General features: G+C 40.8%; 1 protein-coding gene across 2 annotated transcripts in view; it reads right to left on the bottom strand.

Moving 5' to 3' along the window:
* The window catches only part of CXADR (CXADR Ig-like cell adhesion molecule), a 76,680-nt gene that overhangs the window by 21,078 nt on the left and 33,252 nt on the right, over positions 1 to 22,350 (bottom strand). For both annotated transcript variants that reach the window (XM_012927977.3, XM_004588610.2), the window contains exons 2-5: positions 12,110 to 12,276; positions 7,582 to 7,786; positions 1,442 to 1,597; positions 96 to 218 (exon numbers count right to left, since the gene is read on the bottom strand). In XM_012927977.3, coding sequence (XP_012783431.1) covers positions 96 to 218; positions 1,442 to 1,597; positions 7,582 to 7,786; positions 12,110 to 12,276 — 651 coding nt within the window. The remainder of the gene's footprint in view (positions 1 to 95; positions 219 to 1,441; positions 1,598 to 7,581; positions 7,787 to 12,109; positions 12,277 to 22,350) is intronic.

The following is a 22,350-nucleotide window of genomic DNA, read 5'->3' on the forward strand; positions in this document are numbered from 1 at the left end:
TTCTCTTATCCTCAATATGAACTTACTGACTGAATTCAAAGAGACAAAAAAGATAACAAAAGCATCATCATCACGGACGGAAAGAAGATACTTACGAGGAACAACATCTAGGCGCAGCAGGCACTGATCAGAACCCACCCGGTTTCTGACTGTACAACTGTATGTCCCGGACAACTCAGTAGTGGCATTTTTTACAGATATAACTGGTGAAGTCATTTCTAGAAGAAAAGAAAAATGAAAAACTTCAGCATGCACTGCTCATAGATTTAATAAAGGAAAAATCCCACCAAGTCTGACAACTGAGCTAAAAGCAAGACAGACCAAAACTAGGTATAGTCATTGTGGTTGATGCATGACTCCGAAACCCACACATGCCTGCAGATCACATGGACCAAGGTAATGGCAACCATCAGCCCGTCAGTCACAAAGACTTAGTAGAAGCAAGAATGAGTAATCTGGTATCACAACTAATTTTGAAAGACTATCCCCACAAAAATTTTCACGCAGCAGAAGTTGGCAAACCTCTTTTATCCCCCCAATAGGAAAAAAAAATAAAAAAACATGAGCCTGTGGTGTGGCACAAAAAGTTAAACCACTGCCTGCAATGCCAGTAGCCCATTAAGAGCCCTGGTTCAAATCCTGTCTGTTGTATTTCCCATCCAGCTTCCTGCTAATGCAAGTGAAGATGCCCCTACTGCTTGTGTCCCTGTCACCTACTCGATAGGTTCAGATGGAGTTCCGGGCTCAAGGCTGGTGGCTTAGCCCACCTTGGCCATTACGGACATTTCAGGAGAAAACCAGTGGAAAGATTTCTCTATCTCTATGTCTTTCCCTCCCACTCTGTAACTCTGCTTTCAACTAAATCTTTTTAAAAAGTAAAAGTAAATACGTAAAATACAGTTTGGACTCCCAGATAGATCAAAGAGAGGCAGAGGGAAAAATCTACTTTGGATCAAATGGGCTGGATGAGAACAGGGTAGAATATGGCAAACAATTTGAACAGGCCAATTAGAATACATAGGTGAGTGATCGGTCTTTGCCAGCTTATAATTTCCTAGTGAATGTCACACAGTTATCAATTTTTTAAAAATACTGTGGGTAAATTACAGCAGCTGTGACAAGAATCTAGACAAACTCAACATTCAATTAATTAGTGTTCATCCATTTATGATCATGAATGTTTCCCATTAGCTAAAAATCCCTTCCAAATATTTACACCCTGAAAAGTGAAATTGGCACAGAAACATCTCTTTTTCATTTATTTTAAATGATATTAAGTTGTAATTATAAAGCACTGAATAATTTGAATGGAAATTTTGTTCTATACTGTAAAGAAGGGGCATTTGAGAATTTCAACATATAATGCACATACACATACAAGCCCTATTATATTGATGTTCAAATCAATGGCACACGGTACAATTTATAACACTGGCAGTACCTGGTAACCATGAGTCGGGCATTTTCTGTGAGTCAGACAGTTTTTGCCATTCATATTGTAATGGAAGTGAACCTTCTTTTGGTTCACATTTTAATTTAAAGTCATTTCCAATTTCTTCTGACCCGTCAATGGAGCATCTTGTACCTGTAGGCTTAACTGAAAAAATAAATAGTAATTAAATCTCATATTTTATTACACTAAATAAACTACCAAAAATAGAATTAAAAATTATAATAAAATATTACAAAAATAATATAGTGTTTGTGTTTTTGTAACAGTTTCTTAAATGCCCACATGGTGCAAAGACACTAACTTCAGAATTTGTTGGTCCTGAGACCAGAAATTACAAAAGTATGAAAAATCCTCAAAGATTACTTTTTCGGGTATGATACAGTGAAGAATGCACTCAGGCAGGGAGCTGCTGCAAAACGTGGCGTCTCACTATCTCAGGCACACTTAGGCTCCCCTGTATTCCAACAAGCACACTTGATGCAAGCTGGGTCACTTGAGCCTGAAGGAAGCTCCCATCACCATTCCTTCCCTACTCTTCTCCATACCTGGCATGTTGCTCTCTGGAAGTCATCTCCCTCTAGGTGCCATTACCCCAAAACCAGGGCTTCATAATCAATTACACTAATAGCACGGACATATCATACAGTACCGTAAGAACCATAAGAACCCAAATCCACCCAGAGAGCTGTCACAAATCACCTTCTACCTAATGTCCTACCTTCTACTATAATACATACAGCATAAAGCTCTACATGCAACAAAACAGACTTCTACCATGCCATTCTGCTTGGTGCAAAAAAAATACCCGATTGCTGAGAAAACATATTAACAGACACCAAAATCCACCAGGAAAATCCAAAGTGGAAAGAGGATATTTACTTGGCCTTTAAGTAGCCTCCCCAATATACGTATTTTTAATTACTAAGGGGAAAATAATTTTATAGAAGAGAAATCCATGAAATAAACCAAGTAATAATTAACAGTGAGACATGGCTTCATGTACTCCCTGAGATGACTGGAGAAGATAAAGACATAAATGCAATATGAATACTAGACTCGATTCTAGTATAAAAAAAAAGGACATTAGTGGGAAACTAAAATTCAAATGAGGTTATTAGTTTAGTTTATGGTATTATACCAATTAGTTTCTTGACTTTGCTAAACTCTCTAGTAGCTTTAAACCTTCTCTATAAAAATAAAAATTATTTCAAAATAAAAAGGGTATAGCCCTGCCAGGTACCAAAGGTTTGAAAATTCCTCAGTACCTTCAGGACCAGAGTTGACTGTGCTGTAGCCACTGTCAGCTGTCTGAATGGTACAGCTGAAACCAAGTGAGAGCTCCAACTGCCACTAGTTGGGTCACTAGAGACAGAAATTTTGCGCAAAGCTATGAGTTACACTTCCCTCTAATTTTCACTTTCAAAGGAAAACAATCCTGTGGTTATGAATCATGTAAGAACACGGAAGAAGACACCACAAGAAAATCTTAACTGCTCTTGTGGGTTTAATCCAATCACAGTATTAGCCACTTCTACTTCCCTCCATCAATGACTTCCTCCTTTCTTCTCTTGCCACTGATTGGTCCCCCTCTCTCCTTCCTTGGTTTGAGTTCAAGCTGGAGGAATAGTATTTCCCCCATGGAGTTGATAAATAAGGCAAGTGGGTTAATGCTTCCCATTCCATTCTATTAGATGTTGGGATTGGAGTTCATGGAGAGGCGAATCCTGTTGCTGGGCAGTCACAGTACTGCCAAGAAGGTGCTTAGCCACACTTCATGTCATCACTGCTACCTAATGCAGGTTCCCTTCAGGATATGTGCTGCCTTATGTTAAAATGGTATCTTCATTCATTTACTAAAAAAAGAAAAGCCTTTGTTTATGCAATATAAGACACAGAAAGCTAAGATCTCCAAAACAACCACATCCCACAAAAGTTCTTGTTCAGGTTCACTTTACATTCACACAAAAATTTTCATTGTTGAATCTGCTCTAATTTTCACTCTTTATAAAAGACGGATGTTTAAAATCAATCTAACACCAAACACTTAGCCACTACTATAATCAATCCCTAATCATTTCTACAAAACAAGAAGGTACATGTGGTTGTGGGGAGACATTTGCTGACAGACTGGCAATGCTCTGGGATACTCTAGGCTCTCCCAACAAGTACCATTTCTTGCTTCTTAAGGGGAGTTTAATAGATAAGATGAGTCTTTGTACTTGAGGCTTCCAGCCTTGAGGATCCCTGAAACTCTCAAACATAACGCCCTCAATTAAAAATTAAATTGTAACTGCCTTATGTTTTGTGTTATTTAGGATTAAACAACAAGAAGTCTTCAAGTTACACGTGGTACTTCAAACAACACCCCTGAGAAAAGCTGTACTCTGCCAAAGACCCTGAGAAGAATGCCCTACTGCTGTCCCTTTACAATGACATGCAGTCTCGGCATGATACAGCCATTAACGCTGCCACCCCCACATCCCTTGCAACATTTAGGGTATATTCTTCCGTGAAAGGAAATTCTACCAAAAAGGATTTCAAGTAGTTAAAAAGCCTCTATTTATGCTATCCAACAACAAATTTAGTTATCTTAACTTTTACAAAAACAGAAAGGGTTAAAGGTACTCTACCAAAAGACAAAAGGGGGGGAGATGTCATGGTAGACTGTATCTGGAATCTGTGGACAACAGTCTGTGAGTGGGCAAAAAAATAAATCCCAATACCAAGGTTGAGGCATGCAGACAAAGTTTGATAGTTGGGTGATGCTCCATCAAGCATTAGCTGGTTAACATCAATATGGGATATAGTCATCAATGTTTGTGTCACATCAATTCCTGTAATTTGATTCCCCAAACAGTTCAGTTAAAGAGTGAGGCATCGAGCCTTCTTTGTTGATCTCCTTCCTTAGAAGCAGGATTCCTTGTGTCTGTCTCTTTTCTTTTCTCAATAGCATGTTGCTCTTTCTCCAACCCTGTTTAATGCCATGTGGAGGTGGTACTTAAGATCTATTAACCTTTTTTAAAGATCAATTTTTCATTTGCAGATTTCAAATCCTTTGTATATATTCCCTGGAGTGGGACAGCTGGGTCATACAGCAGATCAATTTTCAGTTGTCTTATCACTTTCCATACTGACTTTGATAGTGGCTGAACCAGACTACACTCCCACCAACAGTAAAGTAGGGTACATTTCTCCCTACATCCATGCCATCAGGTAGTAAGGAATCTCACTAGAGTTAGGTAGAACCTCAACCCATTTTTTTATTTATATTTTCCCGATAGCTAGGGATCCTGAACATTTTTTATGTATCTATTAACCACATGAATTTGAAAAATGCTAATTTCCTTCACCCATTTCTTCACAGGGTTGTTTGTTTTTCTGTCACTGAGTTTCTAAAGCTCTTCTTAAATTCTGTATTATTAGTCCCCTATTGATTGTGTAGTGTGCAAAAATTGTCCCCTATTCTACTAGCTGCTGCTTCACTTTGTTGGCCATTTCTTTGCAGTACAGAAACTTCTTAATTTGATGTAGTCCCATTTATTTATTGACTGCCCATACTTTTGGTGACTTTTATAGATCTTTAACAATGCCTGTATCTTATAGAGCTCTTCCTATGTTTTCCTCTAATTGTTTGATGCTTTCTGGGTGCAGATTTAGGTCTTTGATCCGTTTAGAGTTGATTTGTGTATAAGGTGACAGGTGGGGGTCTTGCTTCTTACTGCTGCAGGCCAATATCCAATTGTCCCAACAGTGTCTGTTGACAAGATCAAATTTTTTCGCTGGATTATTAGTTGGTATACATGTGTAGGCTCACTTCTACAGTTTCTATTCTGTTCCAATATAAGGACAGTTCCCTCTACAATAGCAGAGAAGAACGTTTAATACCTTGGAATAAGCCTAACAGAAGATGTGGAAGATCTCAATGATGAAAATGATAAAACATTAAAAAAAAAAAAAAGAAAGAGAAGAAGTCAATAAAAGATGGAGAAATTTACCATGTTTCTAGATTGGTAGACTCAACATCATCAAAATGTCCACATCACTGAAAGTAATATACAGTTTCAACACAATCCCATTCAAAATCCCAACATTCTCAGAAACAGAAAATATAAAAACCATCAGAAACACAAGAGATCATGAATGGCCAAAGCTATCTTGAAGAATGAAAACAAAGCTGGAGGAATCACAATTCCAGACCTCAAAACATATTACTGAGCAGTGATAATCAACACGGTCTGAAACTGGTACAAAAACAGAGATCAGTGGAACAGAATAGAAACCCCAGAAGTGATGCATGAATGCTTTTGTAAACTGTAGTCATTATACATTTTGTAAAAATCTATTATACTAAAATCTAAGAAGTATATTTATGAGTAAGTTTATCAATAGTCTTATGAACAATAAACTTTGTAGTCAAATCTTTAAAAGATAACTTTGGCTGTCATGGCCTGCAGCACTAGCAGCCCATATGGGCACCAGTTCCAATCCTGGCTTCCAGTTTCAGTCCACCTCCCTGCTATGTTCTTGGGTTGCAGGGGACAAGGCCTAAGTTTCTGGACCCCTGAACCCACATGGGAGACCCTGAAGAAACTCCTGACAGGCCCAGCTCCAGCTGTTGGGGAGTGAACCAGAGGATGGAAGATCTCTCTGTCTCTGTCTCTATTTCTCTAAAACTCGGCCTTTCAAATAAACAAATCCTAAAGAAGGAGCGGGAGAAAAACAATAACAGTAAGGGCAGAGGAGTTAAATATCTGACACCTATTGACCCTACTAATTGAATAGTCCCCCTATCATATTCTATCTCCTACATAACAAATGCGATATAAAGTTTCAATGCCTAAGTACCCAACAAAAGATATCTTATACCCTAGAAGTGTAGTAAGTAATACCATCTAACTTTGGGTAAGTAGAATCTAAGATGATCATATAAGGACAAAATTGTCCAATGACTCATTTCTTAGACTGTAACCTCCTCCAAGGTCAGCACTGTGGCATAGCTTGTAAAACTGCTGCCTGCAGCGTTGGCATCTCATATGGGCACTGGTTAGAGCCCCACCTGCTACGCTCTGATCCAGCTCCTTGCTAAAGTACCTGGCAAAGAAGTGGAAGATGCCACAAGTGTTAAGGTCCCTATATCCACATGGCAAAGCTTCATAAAGCTCCAGGCCTCAGACTGGCCAAGCTCTAACTATTTGCAGCCATCTGAGGAGTGAACCAGAGGATTAGAAGATCTCTATCTCTGTAACCCTGCCATTCAAGTTAACAAATTATTTAAAAAAAAAAAAAAGTAAAGAAACATTTGTTGTATCTGCATATATTTGATATTTGATTAGTCATCATACAAACCTCATTATCTTCTGAGTAATGAAAATACACCCTTAAAACCCACTACACAATTTTTAAGTGAATGAGACCTGACAGGTTTGATCATAATTAAATCACTTCATGTTTCAAAAAAATAGGCCAAAGCCTAAGAAAAAGAAAAGATTTGGTTTCAATTTCCAGCGTAAATTCTGAAGAGAAGGCAACAAACACTCATCTCGAAACTGCTAGCTTAGGGTTGTTGTGACATGCTGTTGACTGAAAAAATATTCATGGCTGACACCACAAAGGAAAGAGATTCCTTCAGCTCAGAGTTCTGGAGGTCCAGAAGCATGGCTTCACTTCTGATGAGGAACCTTTTTTGGCGGAGGACAAACAGGTGCATGAGGAGGAGAGGGAAGGAAGAACTGATCCGATTCACTCTGTAAAAACTCACTCCTGAGAGAACTTCACCCACTCTTGTGGGAACTACAGAAGCCCCTGTGACTTAATTACCTCTTCAAGAATCTCAACACAAACAAACCATAGCAAGATTCTTCCACCGCATCACAGTATTCCTTCACTTATTTTCAGACTCATGGAGTTTCACAAAGCAGCTGCTCACTCAGGTTTTCTACACCCCTTCCCCCAAAATGTGAGTTTTATGTTTTATGCCAATAAGGGCATTAGAAATACTTCAAATGTCTAAAATTATTATTCACAAAAGCTAAGTTTTGTCTTACATAAATACTGCTGTTACCACAGTAGTTCTGTGAGCACTCACCCTGTTGCTAAGTAATACATTAATACAAATAAAAATAACTTACCAAGAACTGTTAGTTGAACCTTCTTACTTGAAACACCAGGAGCTTTTTTCACTTTGCACTGATAAATGCCAACATCTGATAACTGTAAATTTGTTACATTTATCGATGCATCACCAGACGTGATATCATTACTAATAAAATGTACTCGTCCTTTCAGATCTTGATAGTAGTCTACATAAACTTTGTCTCCAGAATATAAAATAATCTAAAAGAAAACCATGGTAAGATTGAGGGAAAAAAAAAAACAAACAAAACATATTGTCTTATTAAAGGAGCTCTGAATATACACTGTTACTACAAAATCCATCCAGGGAACACAGTACGATCAGAAACTCAACAATTATCCAAATAACAATGAGAAAACAGAAAAGTTAAGGTTAAGGTAATCCCAGAGAAGGCTTCCACACTGACTCTTTTTCTATTTTTAAATTTGCAAGACCAACCTCCTGCCCGCTGATTCACTCCTCAAATACCCACAATCAAGGTTCAGACACGCAGCAGCCAGGAAACCGACTCAGCTGTCCCCACTGGAGGCCTCCATACTGCATTATCTGGAATCAGCTCTCAAACTCAGATACTCTAAAACGGGAGGTGGGTGTCTAAACCTGCCTCCTGTTAGAGACTTTAACAGTCATCACAGAAGTCTACACTTAGAGGAAATAACAATCCTCATTAAATTTGACTTAGAAGATAACAACTGCTATCACTAACACTCTCTAAAATTAATTTAACATATTTCATGGCTTTCATAGACTTAAAAGCCAAAGAGTGTGGAGCCACACTCAAACAATAATCAGGAGCATGATCACAGGCCATGTCCTGCAAGCTGCTTTCAAATCAGAATTACTACTTATTCTACATTTAATCAAAATCAAAATTAAAACAATCAAGAACACCTTTTCCCAAGTTTATTCCATAGGAATGTGCAGAGTGGAAGCACGTCAGTTTCTTCTATTTGCCTTCTTTCCTACCATACTGATATCATCCCTAATCCATTTCTGATCTGATTTATATAGTGTCTGCAACTAAGAGACATTCAAGTCAGCTTACTGAGAAAATAAGAAGTTGAAGAATCACAGCTGACTTGAACACAACCATCACTTTATTTGCTTCACACCCACTTGTCGACAGCAATAAGACTCCACAAATGAGATTTCTCTAACCATATTTAACTATTGAAATAAAATAGCTTCTATTTCAACTATTCCTTATTATTTTGAAGATTTATTATGTTTTCTTTACATTTTAAATTATTTTGTTCATGTAGGGTACATAATTTTTTTCTTTTTTTCTGTTTTTTATTTTATTTGTTTTTTTTAATTTTCTTATGGGCAGGGTAAATCAATATCATGTATTTCACGTTACAGATTTAAGAATATTATTTAGTTCAAGACTGACAGAGTGAGAGGGTGAAACAGAAACAAATCTTCCATCCATTCACGCTCCAGTGGCTGCAACGGTAGGGACTTGACCAGGCTGAAGCCAGTAGCCTGAAAGTACATCTGGTCTCCCACGCGGGTGGCAGAGTCCCAAGCCACTTGGGCCATCTTCCCTGTTGCCTTTCTTTTCACATCAGCACACAACTGGATCTGAGCTGAAACTCCAACTGGCATTTCGATACAGTATACAGGTATCGCAGGTGATGGCTTAACTATGTCACAACCCCTGCACCTCTCTGTACTTTCAAATGCTCATTTTGCTACACACGTGCGTACACACACTTAAAAGTCATTTAAAGAGTCCTCTCCCTAGTAAAATGTGTCCCTACCAATGGCTATTTTATGAAATAGCTTCACTTTTTCCCATGAAAAGAACATGAGAAAAGAGAATAACATTTCTATTCACTTACAGCAGACAAGAATGCTCATAGGATATAGTTTTTATTTTTATTTTTCATGATATAGTTCAATAGGGTCAGAGATTTCCTCTTCTACCCTTCCCATTCGCCTCCCCACCGTTATCCCCCATACTATTACAACAGACCTTCAGCAACAGTCAGTAGCATATAATTTGATTTTTGGTGTTTTTTGTTTGTTTTACTGAATTCCAACAATCGTGAAGTCTAATTTTTCCTACTTTACACATAAGGTTCATGAAGTAACAGACAACACAGGATCGTGTAAATGATAACAAAAGTGTAGATGAAAGAGTCAGAGATGGGGGTTCAAATCCCAATTGCATCCACCCTCGTCCACTAAGGGACCAAGCCTGGGTATTTCCTTTGATTCTCTGGACCTTCTCCTTCCTTTCTGGATGTGTACTTTTATAGTATCATTTTTTTAAGCCTTAAGTAAGCATAGACAATTAAACTATAACACACTGCCCAGGGTATAGTGCATGATAACTATTAACTAAAGATCACACAGGGAGGGAGGGCGGAAATCTCTCTAACACAATCTTCTGATTCCTAACCAATCTGTTCACTAGCTTCAATACAGTAAAAACAGGCTTCAGGCTGACATACACTGCCCCTGAAATTCCACATACGTGTCCACTGATGATGCATCAGCTTTCCCAAATTCTTTTCCTTTGCCTTTAGACAGAATTAGCTGTGTTTCAGATTGCAGTTAGATTTTTCATACATGGAAATGGATACTCAAAGGTTCTCACAACATCTCCAGACAACAAGGCCGTGCCTCCCACTCAACATGGAACACCTAGGGTCTTTTTCCCACTATTAGATGCACTGCAAGTTCAGATCACCCTGTGTTTCCTGGTCTCTATATATGGCTCATCGTTGGCTTCCTTATTTCAATTCTCAATCCTGAAAGATTCAGGAGTCCTAGTCTCCTACCCTAACCACAGAGGGGATCAGGCCTGGACTGCAAAGGACAAAAGCAGGAAACTGCAGTGTCAGAATACATCCAACAGGATAGCTGGCACAGCAGAGGCCTATGGGAGTCTGTTGAGATGAGTCTCCAGGAAAGAGGAGGCAGAGGGCCTCTCACCCACAGTGCATTCCTGTACCCAGCGAGTCCTTGGATGTGCTGCCATGCTTTCCTGATATACGGTGAACATCTGTGCTCTAGCTAGCCAATTATCCTAAATCAAAGTAATGCTCCTTATTAGTATCTCACACCAATGATGCTTTGATCCTGGTGCCTTGTTAACTCTCCTGGAACACCCTGCTTACACATGTGACACGTGTTGTATATCAAACCTGATCACTGTAACCAATCTCTGAGCTGAACTGTGTTTGAAGTGTTACTTTGATAAATGTATACAAACTGGAACCCTGGAAATAAACTTAGTTGCCCAAGAGAACACTGTCCCCCCATTTCTTCTCCCCAGGAACCTGCAAGGTAAACTTGCACTGCAGGACCTCAAGTACGAGCTTGCTGGAATATCCAGAGAGCACGCAAAACAGCAAATAAGAATGAGAAAAAGAAACAACAGGTATATGGGCTGAACAGACAGAATCAACTCATCATTGATTTCAAAGTTCCCTGAGCAAGTCAGGGAAGAAGTATGTGTGTGTCTTTGGCAGAGAGAGAGAGATGAGAACAGGAAAGAAGACAAGAGAAGACACATCTTTCATGAGCAGGTCCTTCCCCCAACTGGCCACAATGGCTGGGATTTCATTGTGGTATAAAGAGTTAAACCAGTGTGTGCAATGCCAACAACCCATATGGAGCGCTGGTTGCTCTGCTTCTGATCCAGCTCTCTGCTAATGTGTCTGTAAAAGCAGCAGAAAATGACCTAAGCCCTCAGGCCCTTGTCACCCACACTAGCATCTAGGATGGAGTTCTTGGCTCCTGACTGTAGCCTGGCCCAGCACTTGCTGTTACAGGAATTTGGGGATTAAGCCAAGGGATGGAAGTTCTCTCTCTACCTGCCTTTCAAACAAAATAAAAGTAAATAAATAGAATATTTTTTAAAACTTCATTTTGGAGCTGGTGTTGTCATGCAGTGGCTTAAGCCACTGTTTGCAATGCCGGCTAGAATTCTTTTTCTTCTGACTCCTATCCAGCTCCCTGATAATGCGCCTGAGAAAGCAGCAACTGGCCCAAGTGTTTAAGATGTTTTCACCTATGTGGGAGACCCTAATGAAGCTCCTGGCTTCTGAATTCAGCATGGCCGAGTCATGGCCAGAGACAATGAACCAGTGCATAGCATATCTCTGTCTCTCCCTCTCTGTAACTGTTTCAAATAAATCAATCTTTAAAAAAAAACTATGTTGAGTTTTAGAAAACTCATTATATGAGATATTTAACTGGAAAATGAAGCAAAGAGGATTCTGCTCTCTAACCTCTAACAAAGTACACTTTACTTGCTATCATCTCACACACTGTCTCACTACCATGCCTGTTCTGTCACTCCATTATTGTCTGTTTGTGCCCATTTCATTCCATTCCATTTGTGTTCTCACTCCCCACACAGTGATCTCTGCCAGCTTTCAGCCAGCACGAGAGAGGTCTGCAGCGTTCCTTGCAGCTCCCTGTGACTCGGCCATGGCATCGGCACTGTGATGGCTACCAGGACAGCTGCACGAGCAGCCGGTAGGGGAACAAGCACTGATCAAACTTACCACTTGATCCGGCTTCTGATTGTCAGCTGGTGACAGCAGCCATTCAATGTCCAGTGGTCCCTGGTCTTCGGGACTAAGGGTAAACTTGCATGGCAAATAGGCAGTTTCTCCTTTGGCTTTTTCAATCATCTGTTCAGGATTAATGATACTCAAACTTCTGGTGAAATCTGGAGGAGACACATGTGCAAGGGATTAAGCATCTGCTATCACAATGGGAATACCCATGGTGCCCTGCAGCCATTCTTGAGAAGCAGTGATGCTGGGGGACACAGGATGGGGCTTTAGACTCAGGGGTTCAAGTTCAAACACAGGGCCCGTGGTTGTGGAACATTATGTTGACACCCGTAATGGTTCCTGTCCTGCTCCCTGGCTCTTCCCTGGCCATTGCAGCCATTTGGGGAGAGAACTAGCACATGGAAGAACTCAATCTCTCTTATTACTTCTCTCTGTAAGTCTGACTTTAAAAAAAAACAAATCCTTAAAAAAAAGTACAGACACAAAAGGACCCAATTTTTGTGAGTACCCTTGTAAAATTGGAATCACACAATTAATATTACCTCATTCAATACAATTCTCTTAGGGCATTTGTAAAAAAGGAAACAATATCAATAACAGTCACTTGCCTCAGAACATTTCAGTAACTAACAGGGAGTATAAGTAGTAATGGTCCCCTAAGATTATAACAGGGCCGAAAAGGTCCTATCACTCAGTGTATTTATTACACATTTTTATATTTACATGTTTACATATACAAGTATTTACCCTTGTGTTACAATTCCCCACAGCACTCAATACAGTACTATGCTAAGTGTGTAGGTTAAAAGCAAGTTCTATTATAGTAAACGTATGTAGCAAATTATCCCATCTAGATTTGTGAAAGTATACAAATTTCACACAAGGAAATTACCTAAAGACATACTTCTCACATATATCCTTGTTGTTAAGCAACACATTATCTGTATATTTTTTTAAGTTACCAAATAAATGACTTCAATATTATCTTTCAGATTTATTTTAAAAAGATACATCTTGGGTCCTCTGTAATTCAGCAAGATCTCAGAAAATGTCTCTTCCTTGCTAATGGTTATGTTAACAATATTAGCTACTTTTTTTTTTATGTTTGCTTGCTTTTTTATTATTTTTTTAATTCATTAATTACATTGTATTATGTAACACAGTTTCATAGGTACTTGGATTCTCCCCACCCCTCCCCAAACCCTCCCACCATGGTGGATTCCTCCACCTTGTTGCATAACCACAGTTCAAGTTCAGTTGAGATTCCCCCATTGCAAGCATATACCAAACATAGAGTCCAGCATCTTATTGTCCAGTCAAGTTCAACGGCTTCTTAGGTATACCCTCTCTGGTCTGAAGACAGAGCCAGCAGAGTATCATCCCGATCAATTAAAAACTCCAACATAACATCAGCAAAAATTTACATCATTATGAAATTAATTGACATAGTAATGAGTAACCAATATGGTAAAAAAAAATGCGAGTTCTTAACCACCTTCTGTGACCATCTCATTGACATTTCAATTTTAGTTTATACACAACATATAACAAACCGAACATAACATGTTATACATAACATCGTGTCATCTTAAATTAAGGCAAACATGTGGTATTTAACCTTTTGGGATTGGCTCATTTCCCTTAGCATTATGGTTTCCAGTTTGGCCCATTTGGCCACAAAGAACTGCATGTTTTTTTTAATAGCTGAGTAGATGAACCATAGCTTTCTTATCCAATCCTCTGCTGATGGGCATTTTGGCTGCTTCCATGTTTTTGCAATTACTGATTGGGCTGCTATGAACATAGGAGTGCATGTTGGTTTCTCATAAAACAAGTGTTCTGGATATATTCCTAGGAGTGCTATTGCTGGATCATACGGTATGTTGAATTTGAGTTGTTTGAATGTTCTCCATACTGATTTCCAGAGAGGCTGTACCAGCCTGCAGCCCCACCAGCAGTGGAGTAGGGTTCCCTTTTCCCCACAACCTCGCCAACAAGTGTTGTTGGTGCTTTTATTCATGTGGGCCAGTCTTACTGGCGTTAGGTGGTACCTCATTGATGTTTTAATTTGGATTTCCCTTATTGCCAGGGAACTTGAGCATTTTTTCATCTGTTTATTTGCCATTTGGGTTTGTTCCTTTGTGAAGTGTTTGCCCATTTCCCGTGCCCATTTCTTGAGTGGCTTGTTTGTTTTGACATTTTGGTTGTTTTGTAGCTCTTTGTATATTCTGGAGATTAGCCCTCTATCACCTATGTCATGCGCGAAGATCTTCTCCCATTCTGTGGGTTGCCTTTTTACTTTGTTGATTGTTTCTCTAGCTGTACAGAAGCTTCTTAGTTTGATTAGGTCCCAATTGTTTATTTTAGTCTCGATTTCTACTGCTTTTGGAGTCTTTTTTAGGAAGTGAGGGCCTACCCCTAAGTGTTGCAGTGTGTTTCCAACATTTTCTTCCAAAAAGTTTGAAGGTTTCTGGATGTAGGTTTAGATCTGCTATCCATTTAGATCTGATGTTAGTGTATGATGAGAGATGTGGGTCTATCTTTTTGTTTGTGCAGGTTATCAACCAGTTGTCCCAACAGCATTTATTGAACAGACCTTCCCATTTGCCTGGGTTGTTGTTTGTCTTTTTGTCAAAGATTATTTGGCTGTATTTGTGTGGGTTCCCATCTGGTGTTTCTATTCTGCTCCATTGATCTTCTTCTCTATTTTTTTGCCAGTACCAGGCTGTTTTGATAACCACTGCCCTATAGTATGTCCAGAGGTCTGGGACTGTGATTCCCCCTGCTAACTTCCTGATCTTGAGAATGGTTCTAGCTATTCGTGGTTTTTTGTGTTTCCAGATGAACCTTTGAATCATTGTTTCCAAATCTGTGAAGAATGTTTTGGGCAATTTGATTGGGATTGCGTTGAATGTATATATTGCTTTTGGCAGTATAGACATTTTAATGATATTGATTTTACCTATCCAGGAGCATGGGATGTTACTCCATCTTTCGAGGTCTTGTTCAATTTCTTTTTTAAGCAGTTTGTAGTTTGCTTCAAATAGGTCTCCTATTCTTACATGCATAAGAGTATACATAAACCATGCACAAATGGCACTATTTAGTGATGCATGAGGGAAAAAAAATCTAATCTAATCAACCAACATCCTGCGTGCTAGAATAGAAGTACTTCTGTTCATATCAATTTCCACATTAAAAATAAGTCTGGGGGGCAGTGTTGTACAATGGGTTAAGTCACCACTTGCTACACTGGTATCCCATATCAAAATGATACTTTAAGTGTTGGTCTAAATCCCAGCTATTCTGTTTCCAATCTACCTCCCTGCTAACATGCCTGGGAAAGCAGAAGATCCCCCAATATCTGGACCCTTGCCACCCACTTGGGAGACTTGGTGCCAGCTGGGCCCAAGTTGGGTCCATTTGGAAATGGAATAGTAGACATAATATCTCTTCCTGGTGCAGTAGGGCATGGCACCTCTTGGGATACCTGCATCCCAAATCAGAGTACTTGGTTCAGGTCCTGGCTACTCCATGCTTTCAACTCCCTATTAATGCAGCTGGGGGATGAAGAAGATGGCCCAAGGACTTGGATTCTTGACACTCACATGGGAGACCCAGATGGATTCTTGTACCCTGCATGCTCTAGCCCCAGCTCTTATGGGCACCTGATAAAAGAATCAAGTTTTTTTTAGCATACCAAAATGAGTTTATTTAATCATACCAGGTCTGTAACATAGAAAATATGTGAAAACAAAAATAAGAAAAACCAACTTACATTAAAGATCACTCATTCAGGTACCATCAAGCTTTTAACCACATGTAAGTGTACTTCTGAAATGGATTAAAATAGGTAAAGATTACCTATACCTCCTCCTTTAAATCTAAGGCTAGTTCTGCTGCACCAACAGAAGAAAGCAGGAGTTCCAAACTCAGGTTTCAGGAGCACTTGTCACACCCACTTTCAGCTCCTTGGATACCTGTCACTCTGTGAGCAAACCACTTAAAACCAAACAAATGCTGCAACTGCTCGATATGTAACACCCTTAGAATACTTCTCCCCATCCCAGCCAGCTTTCTACTGCCCCGAGTGAACCTAGAACTTTTCAGTTCAGTCTAACTGGGCAAACCCACAGAATAATAACTAAGAATCTGTGTTAAGGTTATATGAACAAGGCTGGTGCTCTCCACCATCTCAGCTCTGGTGATCTCTCAGCTCTCTGCACAGGTAGTTCCTCACCAGAGGCGGAGCCCATGGGACAACCTGCCCATGTGGATGCATGCCCATGTGGATCACTGATTATGAAGGCAAGTGTCGAGGATAAGGAAAAGGTGGATGAGAACATTGTCTCCAAGTTTCTTTTCCTTCTTCCTATATCTGGGGAAGGGAGAAAAGAGAGCAGCCACACCCAGCATTCTAACCGCATCAGTACCAGAGGATGGAGCACAGCCACCAATGTCACCCAGGGGTCTGCAATGGAGCATGCTCCACGGTTATTACTCAGGTGGTTTCAATAGCTCTGAAATGCTGTTGAATTCGTTGTTCCAAGGATGAGGAAATCTAAGGTCCATTGGCTCACATAGTCCACCTTAGAGCCTCCATTTGCTCAGATGCTTGCTGTCAACGCATGACTGGGAGAACTGTTCAATTTGTTCTGCCCTCCATTCTCTGCTATGGTACCAGATGTCTTTTGCAGGAACCAATGGACTGACTGCCATTTATAAACTCTATGGTGACACTGACTTTTACTTAGTATCCATTATCTTGTCGTATCTCCTGGATACTGATAAGCTTATCTTCTTCCCATGCTACCTTACATTTTTAGGCTATTTTTGAAAATATACATTCTAATTTACCTTTCTTTTAAGGTTCTTTTTTTATCAGAAAGGTAGATTAGATTTACAAAGAGAAGAAGAGACAGAAAAAAAGATCCTCCATCCACTGGTTCACTCCCCAAATGGCTGCAACAGCTGGAGCTAAACCAATATGAAGCCAGGAGCCTCTTCCGGGTCTCCCATGAGGGTGCAGAATCCTAAGGCTTTGAACCATCCTCTACTGTTTCCCCAGACCACAAGCAGGGAGCTGGATGTAAAGTGGAGCAGCTAGGACATGAACCAGCATCCATATGGGATCACAGTAGTTGCAAGGTGAGGATTTACCCATTGAACCATCTCACAACAATCCTAATTTACTATTCAGTCACTGGTTCTACTGGGTTTGGGAGAAATTGTGGATACCACTGTCTCATGTCGTAGTTCCTTGTACACAGAAAAACTCGGTGATTGGATTATTGTTCTGTTTTTGTAAGGTTACAAAGAACATTAATTTGGGGCAGGTGCTAGGAAATAGCAGGATAAGCTGCAGCAGCCTGCGATACCAATAACCTACTGGAATACCCGTTCAAGTCCCAGCTGCACCCCTTCTGATCCAGGTCCATGCTCATGTGCCTGGGAAGCAGTGGAAGATGGCCCAAGTGCTTAAGCCTCTGCCACCCAAGTGAAGATCTGGCTCCTTCCTGGTCAGCCCAGGCCAGACCATTGTGACATTTTGTGGAGTGAACCAGCAGCAGATGGGAGATACCGCTTTCCCTCCCTCTCTGTTACTATACCTTTTAATAAACAAATCAACCTTTAAAAAACATTAACTTATCAGAAAAAAGAGTTTCGCCACTTCAAGTGCTTCTTTTTATAGCTACCACAATTTACTGTGTACAAATTGTCTTAGTTATTAACATTTTACATACTAAGAATAATCTAAGTGTAGTTAGGTTATTTGGAAATGAAAACCTCATTTCAAAATGAACCAAAGCAATGCCCAAATATAGAGAAGACTCATCAGAACAAAATGTAATAGTTTTCATATTATGTTTCACTCTTTTTAGTTTGGTGTACAAAAATTACTGCTAGTTTATAATAGTATATTAGTAAGAATTACCTATATGCATAAAAATGATCTGCAGAGACATATATTAAGCCACAAATGACAACTATTTCTGAGAACTGAAATTTCAAGAAATACATACATTTCTGTATATCATAAAGTCAATGAAATGCAGATCGAAATTTTTCAGAAAAAACTGTACTGACCAAGTACTTTTTCCCCTTGTCATTAGTCTGTAAACAACATGATTTAGTTGGCTCTGGCTGGTAGTCTCGTGGCTAAAGTCCTCGTCTTGCCTTTATGGGTGCCAGTTCAGACCCTGGCTGCTCCACTTCCCTTCCAACTCCCTGCTTGTGGCTTGGGAAAGCAGAGGACAACCCAAGGCCTTGGGACTCTACGCCTGCCTGAGAGAGCTGGAAGAAGATCCTGGCTCCTGGCTTCAGATGGTCTCAGCTCTAGGTGTTGCAGCCATTTGGGGAGTGAATCAGCAGATGGAAGATCTTTCATTTTTTGTCTCCTTCCCTCTGTATATCTGACTTTCCAATAAAAATGAATAAATATTTTAAAATATATATGATTTAGCATTAAGTATTACAAGTAATCTGATATTTTAAAACATACAGGAGGAAGTGCAACATAATATGAAAATATTATGCCATTTTATATGAGGGACTTCAGCACGCACGAATTTTGGTATCTATGGTAGGTTCCTAGACCAATTCCCTGAGGATAATAACAACAGCACTGCAAAAATGGCTTTCACTGCTTCTTTCAAAACAAACAAACAAATAAATGTTTTCGACTACAGCTTGCTTTTATTGTACTCCACTACAAATCAATCAAAATCTCAAGTTCATACAAAGCGGTAGCTGGGTTTCCTGGCAACACTGGCAGGCTTCTTTTCAGAGACACACTTTTTGCAGTGTTGAAGTACGGAATTGTATAGAGTGAAAGACAGAAACTTGGTCACAAGCTGTGTCTCTGGAGATTATTTCCTAATCCTGCCCATTGTTATTTATGCAGCAAATTGAAAGATATTTTAACGTGCAAATCACTTTCAGCTTCAAACATGCTTTGTCAACTAAAAAGACCTTATACACAGAGTGTGATGAGATATGCTGTATATTTTCAGGTCTCAAATATTAGCAGTCTAGCTAATAAGTGTTCAGTACCAGATTATACAAATAAACAAACTGAATCACATCCCACATTGGCAGTGACTACAATAACATCCCCAAGTCCATGCTTGCTTGTTTTGGATCTCCAATTTCCTAATCAGTTGAATCTTTAGAGCTCCTCTTCTGCCCAGTCTGACTTTCATCTGAGCATCAAAGCGATATGAGTTCACCAAAGAATATTTTTTTAGCCCTTGATGTCACCTCCCACCAAGTCGTTAGAAGATCTATTCAATCCTAAGAGTGAAGTGTAACTGCAGATAGTGGTAGGCGCTCTCCCGCAGAAGGCACACAGTATTCTGAACTAATGGTACATACTTTGATTTCCTCAATTTGGAATCTCAAATTTGAGCTACTTGTTAACCCAAAAGACCTTCAGCGATCTTTCCCTTCTGGCAATCAAAAGTCAGTGGAAGTTAGAAAACGATCAAGAAATTTTAAACATTTTTAATGAAAAGTAAACATGTAAGATTTTTTTAAAAATAAAATCAAATGAGGAAAGCCTTAGAAAAAAGCTGAAAACACAATAGCCATGAATAAAAACGCAGTATTTTACATCAAAACTTGTAGGTTAAGAAATCATGACTAGCAAAGCCCATAGTAATAACCATTTTTTTGTTTCAGGAAAAACAGTGAAAGTGAATACGTGAGAGTCCAGAACAGGACTTTTAAAAAGGCAACACATTTAATGCCTCAAGACACATATCATCATATAAAGTCCAATTTAGGGTAAATACAAGTATTTCTTCAAATATTTATCAACTTTTCTTGATAAAATATTCAAAATTCTTTAGCTTTTAAAAATTATTTAATACATTATTCGTTTTTTAAATTTATTTACTTTTTGGTGGGTCCTGGGCGGCCAGTGCACCATTTGGCACCAGGCTCTGCCTGCTGGCCCCCTGGCCAGGGAACTCTGTGGTGTTGGTTGTTTGAATCACTGCTTATGTAGCTCCAGGATGAACCCACTGTGCTTCTGGGAGGTGAATATATCCTAAAGATTCCCAATAACAGATACTCTTCCTTTGAAGAACTTGTAATCACTTAACAATGCTGAGCACCCAACACCAGTTCATGTAAAAGCTAAGGCTCGGGGCTTGTCCAGCAAGATATCCTATTACCTCATATGATGATGGATCAGCAGATGGGTCACATTTGGAAAAGCCATTAAGGAGCACTCGAGAACATATCTGGGGGTAGATTCTGTAGTGGATGTGTGGGCCAAAACCTGTGGAAATTCTAGCCCCACTGGTTAGCTTAAGAGGTGTGGTGGTGACGGACTAAGCTAGGTGTGACCAAGGAGCTTGCCATCAATCACAGGTAAAGGAACCCGCAACAGTCTGGACTGGTCAAGGCAGCAGCACCCAAATGTGCATCCTGAATAGGGTGTGGGGTGGGCCAGGCTGCAATGTTCACCAGCTCATACAAGGCCAAATGGAAGGCCAGACTGCACCGGTCACTGGCCTAAAACCCAATGGCATGTATGAGAACTGGGTCTGGGAGTGGATCAAGTGCAGGAACTTGGGAAACTCCCTTGGTGAGTCATAGCTCCCGCTGGTGAACATGTGGTCCAGACCTGGGGGTCAGACTAGCTGGGCAAAGTAGCTCCAACAGCTGGCTAATGTGTGGGCAGGTAATGGAACGGGGTGTACCGGGCAGGACTGAGCAAACCTTAGCCCACAAGCGAAACTAGAAACCAGAAACCAGGATGGAGCACAGGTCATGGCGAGCTAGGATGTTGCACCTACTGGTCTGCATGAGTCAGAGACGCTAAGCCACAGTGTCTAAGGCAGAAGCCGGGACAAGTGAGGGGCTGAACCAAGCTGAGTCAGAGCAACCACTGGTATGCACATGATCTAGGGATGAGAACAGACCCAGTTGGGGAGCTAAGGGGACACCCTAACTGGGTTGAGGTTCCCAGTCCCGCCAAGGGGTGCGTGGGCTGGAATGGGGGCTGCGTTCTGATCAGGAAATGGTTGTAGTCTCACTTGGCACAAGTGTGGACTGGGACTGGATGCACCAAGCCGGGCCAGACTCCAACAACATCTGGTGTCCTGGAGGACCACGGTAGATGTGGGACAGACTAGGCTAGGTCTCAACCCCTACTGAACCATGTGTGAGCTATATGTGGGTATGGACGAGCCATGACTGGGCTGAAACATCCAACAGCAAGAACCAGATTGGGTTGAAGGCCAGTCAGGAAAGGCCACTATTCCTACTAGGACGGGAGGTGAACTGAGTAGGGTTGGCTCATGGACCCGCTGGTATGCACAAAATCTGGCATTGGGAGAAGTTTTGATGGAAGAGCCTGGGCAACTCCTCTGGCAGGACACAGACCCGGCAGGTAAACGCAAGAAGCACAATAGGAAACAGCCCAGAGTAGGCCACGGGAAGTTTTCCACTGGCATATATTTGGCATGGGTCGGGGGCAGACCAGGCAAAATCAGTTCACATCATCCACTGGCAAATCCAAGCACCAGAACAGAGTGTGGGTCGGGCCATGTTTGGTCACGACAAAAACCAGTCCACAATACAGAAGGCCAGGGTGAGGTTGCCTGTACCTGATGTGACCGCAGCGCCCAACCAGTACATGTGAGAACCAGGAAGGGAGGGGGCAGAGCTGGAAGGGGAATAAGGGGTGGTTCCCTCGCTGGACAGCTACTCCCACTGGAGAGCGTGAGCTGGGATGGGGGGCAGACCAGACTAAGCAGGGCTACAACACCTGTGGACCTCATGTGGACTAGATCAGGGAAAAGCCAGGCTGGGCTGATTATTCCTACTGCTGCAATCTACAGTTAGAGTGGGCGAGGCTTATTTGGGCTTAGCCACAGCATCAGCTGGCAGAAGCTTGCACCGGGCTAATTCTGTCAAGTTAAACCACAGAACCACCTGGAGAGTGCATAATCCTGGAGTGAGAGGCCTGGGAGGGAAATAGTGGGCTCCTCCCTCTTGGGTTACCACTACCACTAGAGGGCATGAAAGCCAGTATAGGGGCGTTGGTGGCTAGACAGAGAGGCACTCAACAACACCCATGAGGGCTTGATTGTTGAGCTGGTTAGATGGACCTAAGCTTCAATACCCATCGACATGTATGAGAGCCAAATGGGATGTGGGACAGACTAGTCTGCCGCACATACTGGCAAACCAGGGTAGGGGACGGGCCTGGTGGG

The sequence above is a fragment of the Ochotona princeps genome, chromosome 3 (assembly GCF_030435755.1).
Source record: "Ochotona princeps isolate mOchPri1 chromosome 3, mOchPri1.hap1, whole genome shotgun sequence".
Taxonomy (NCBI): Eukaryota; Metazoa; Chordata; class Mammalia; order Lagomorpha; family Ochotonidae; genus Ochotona; species Ochotona princeps.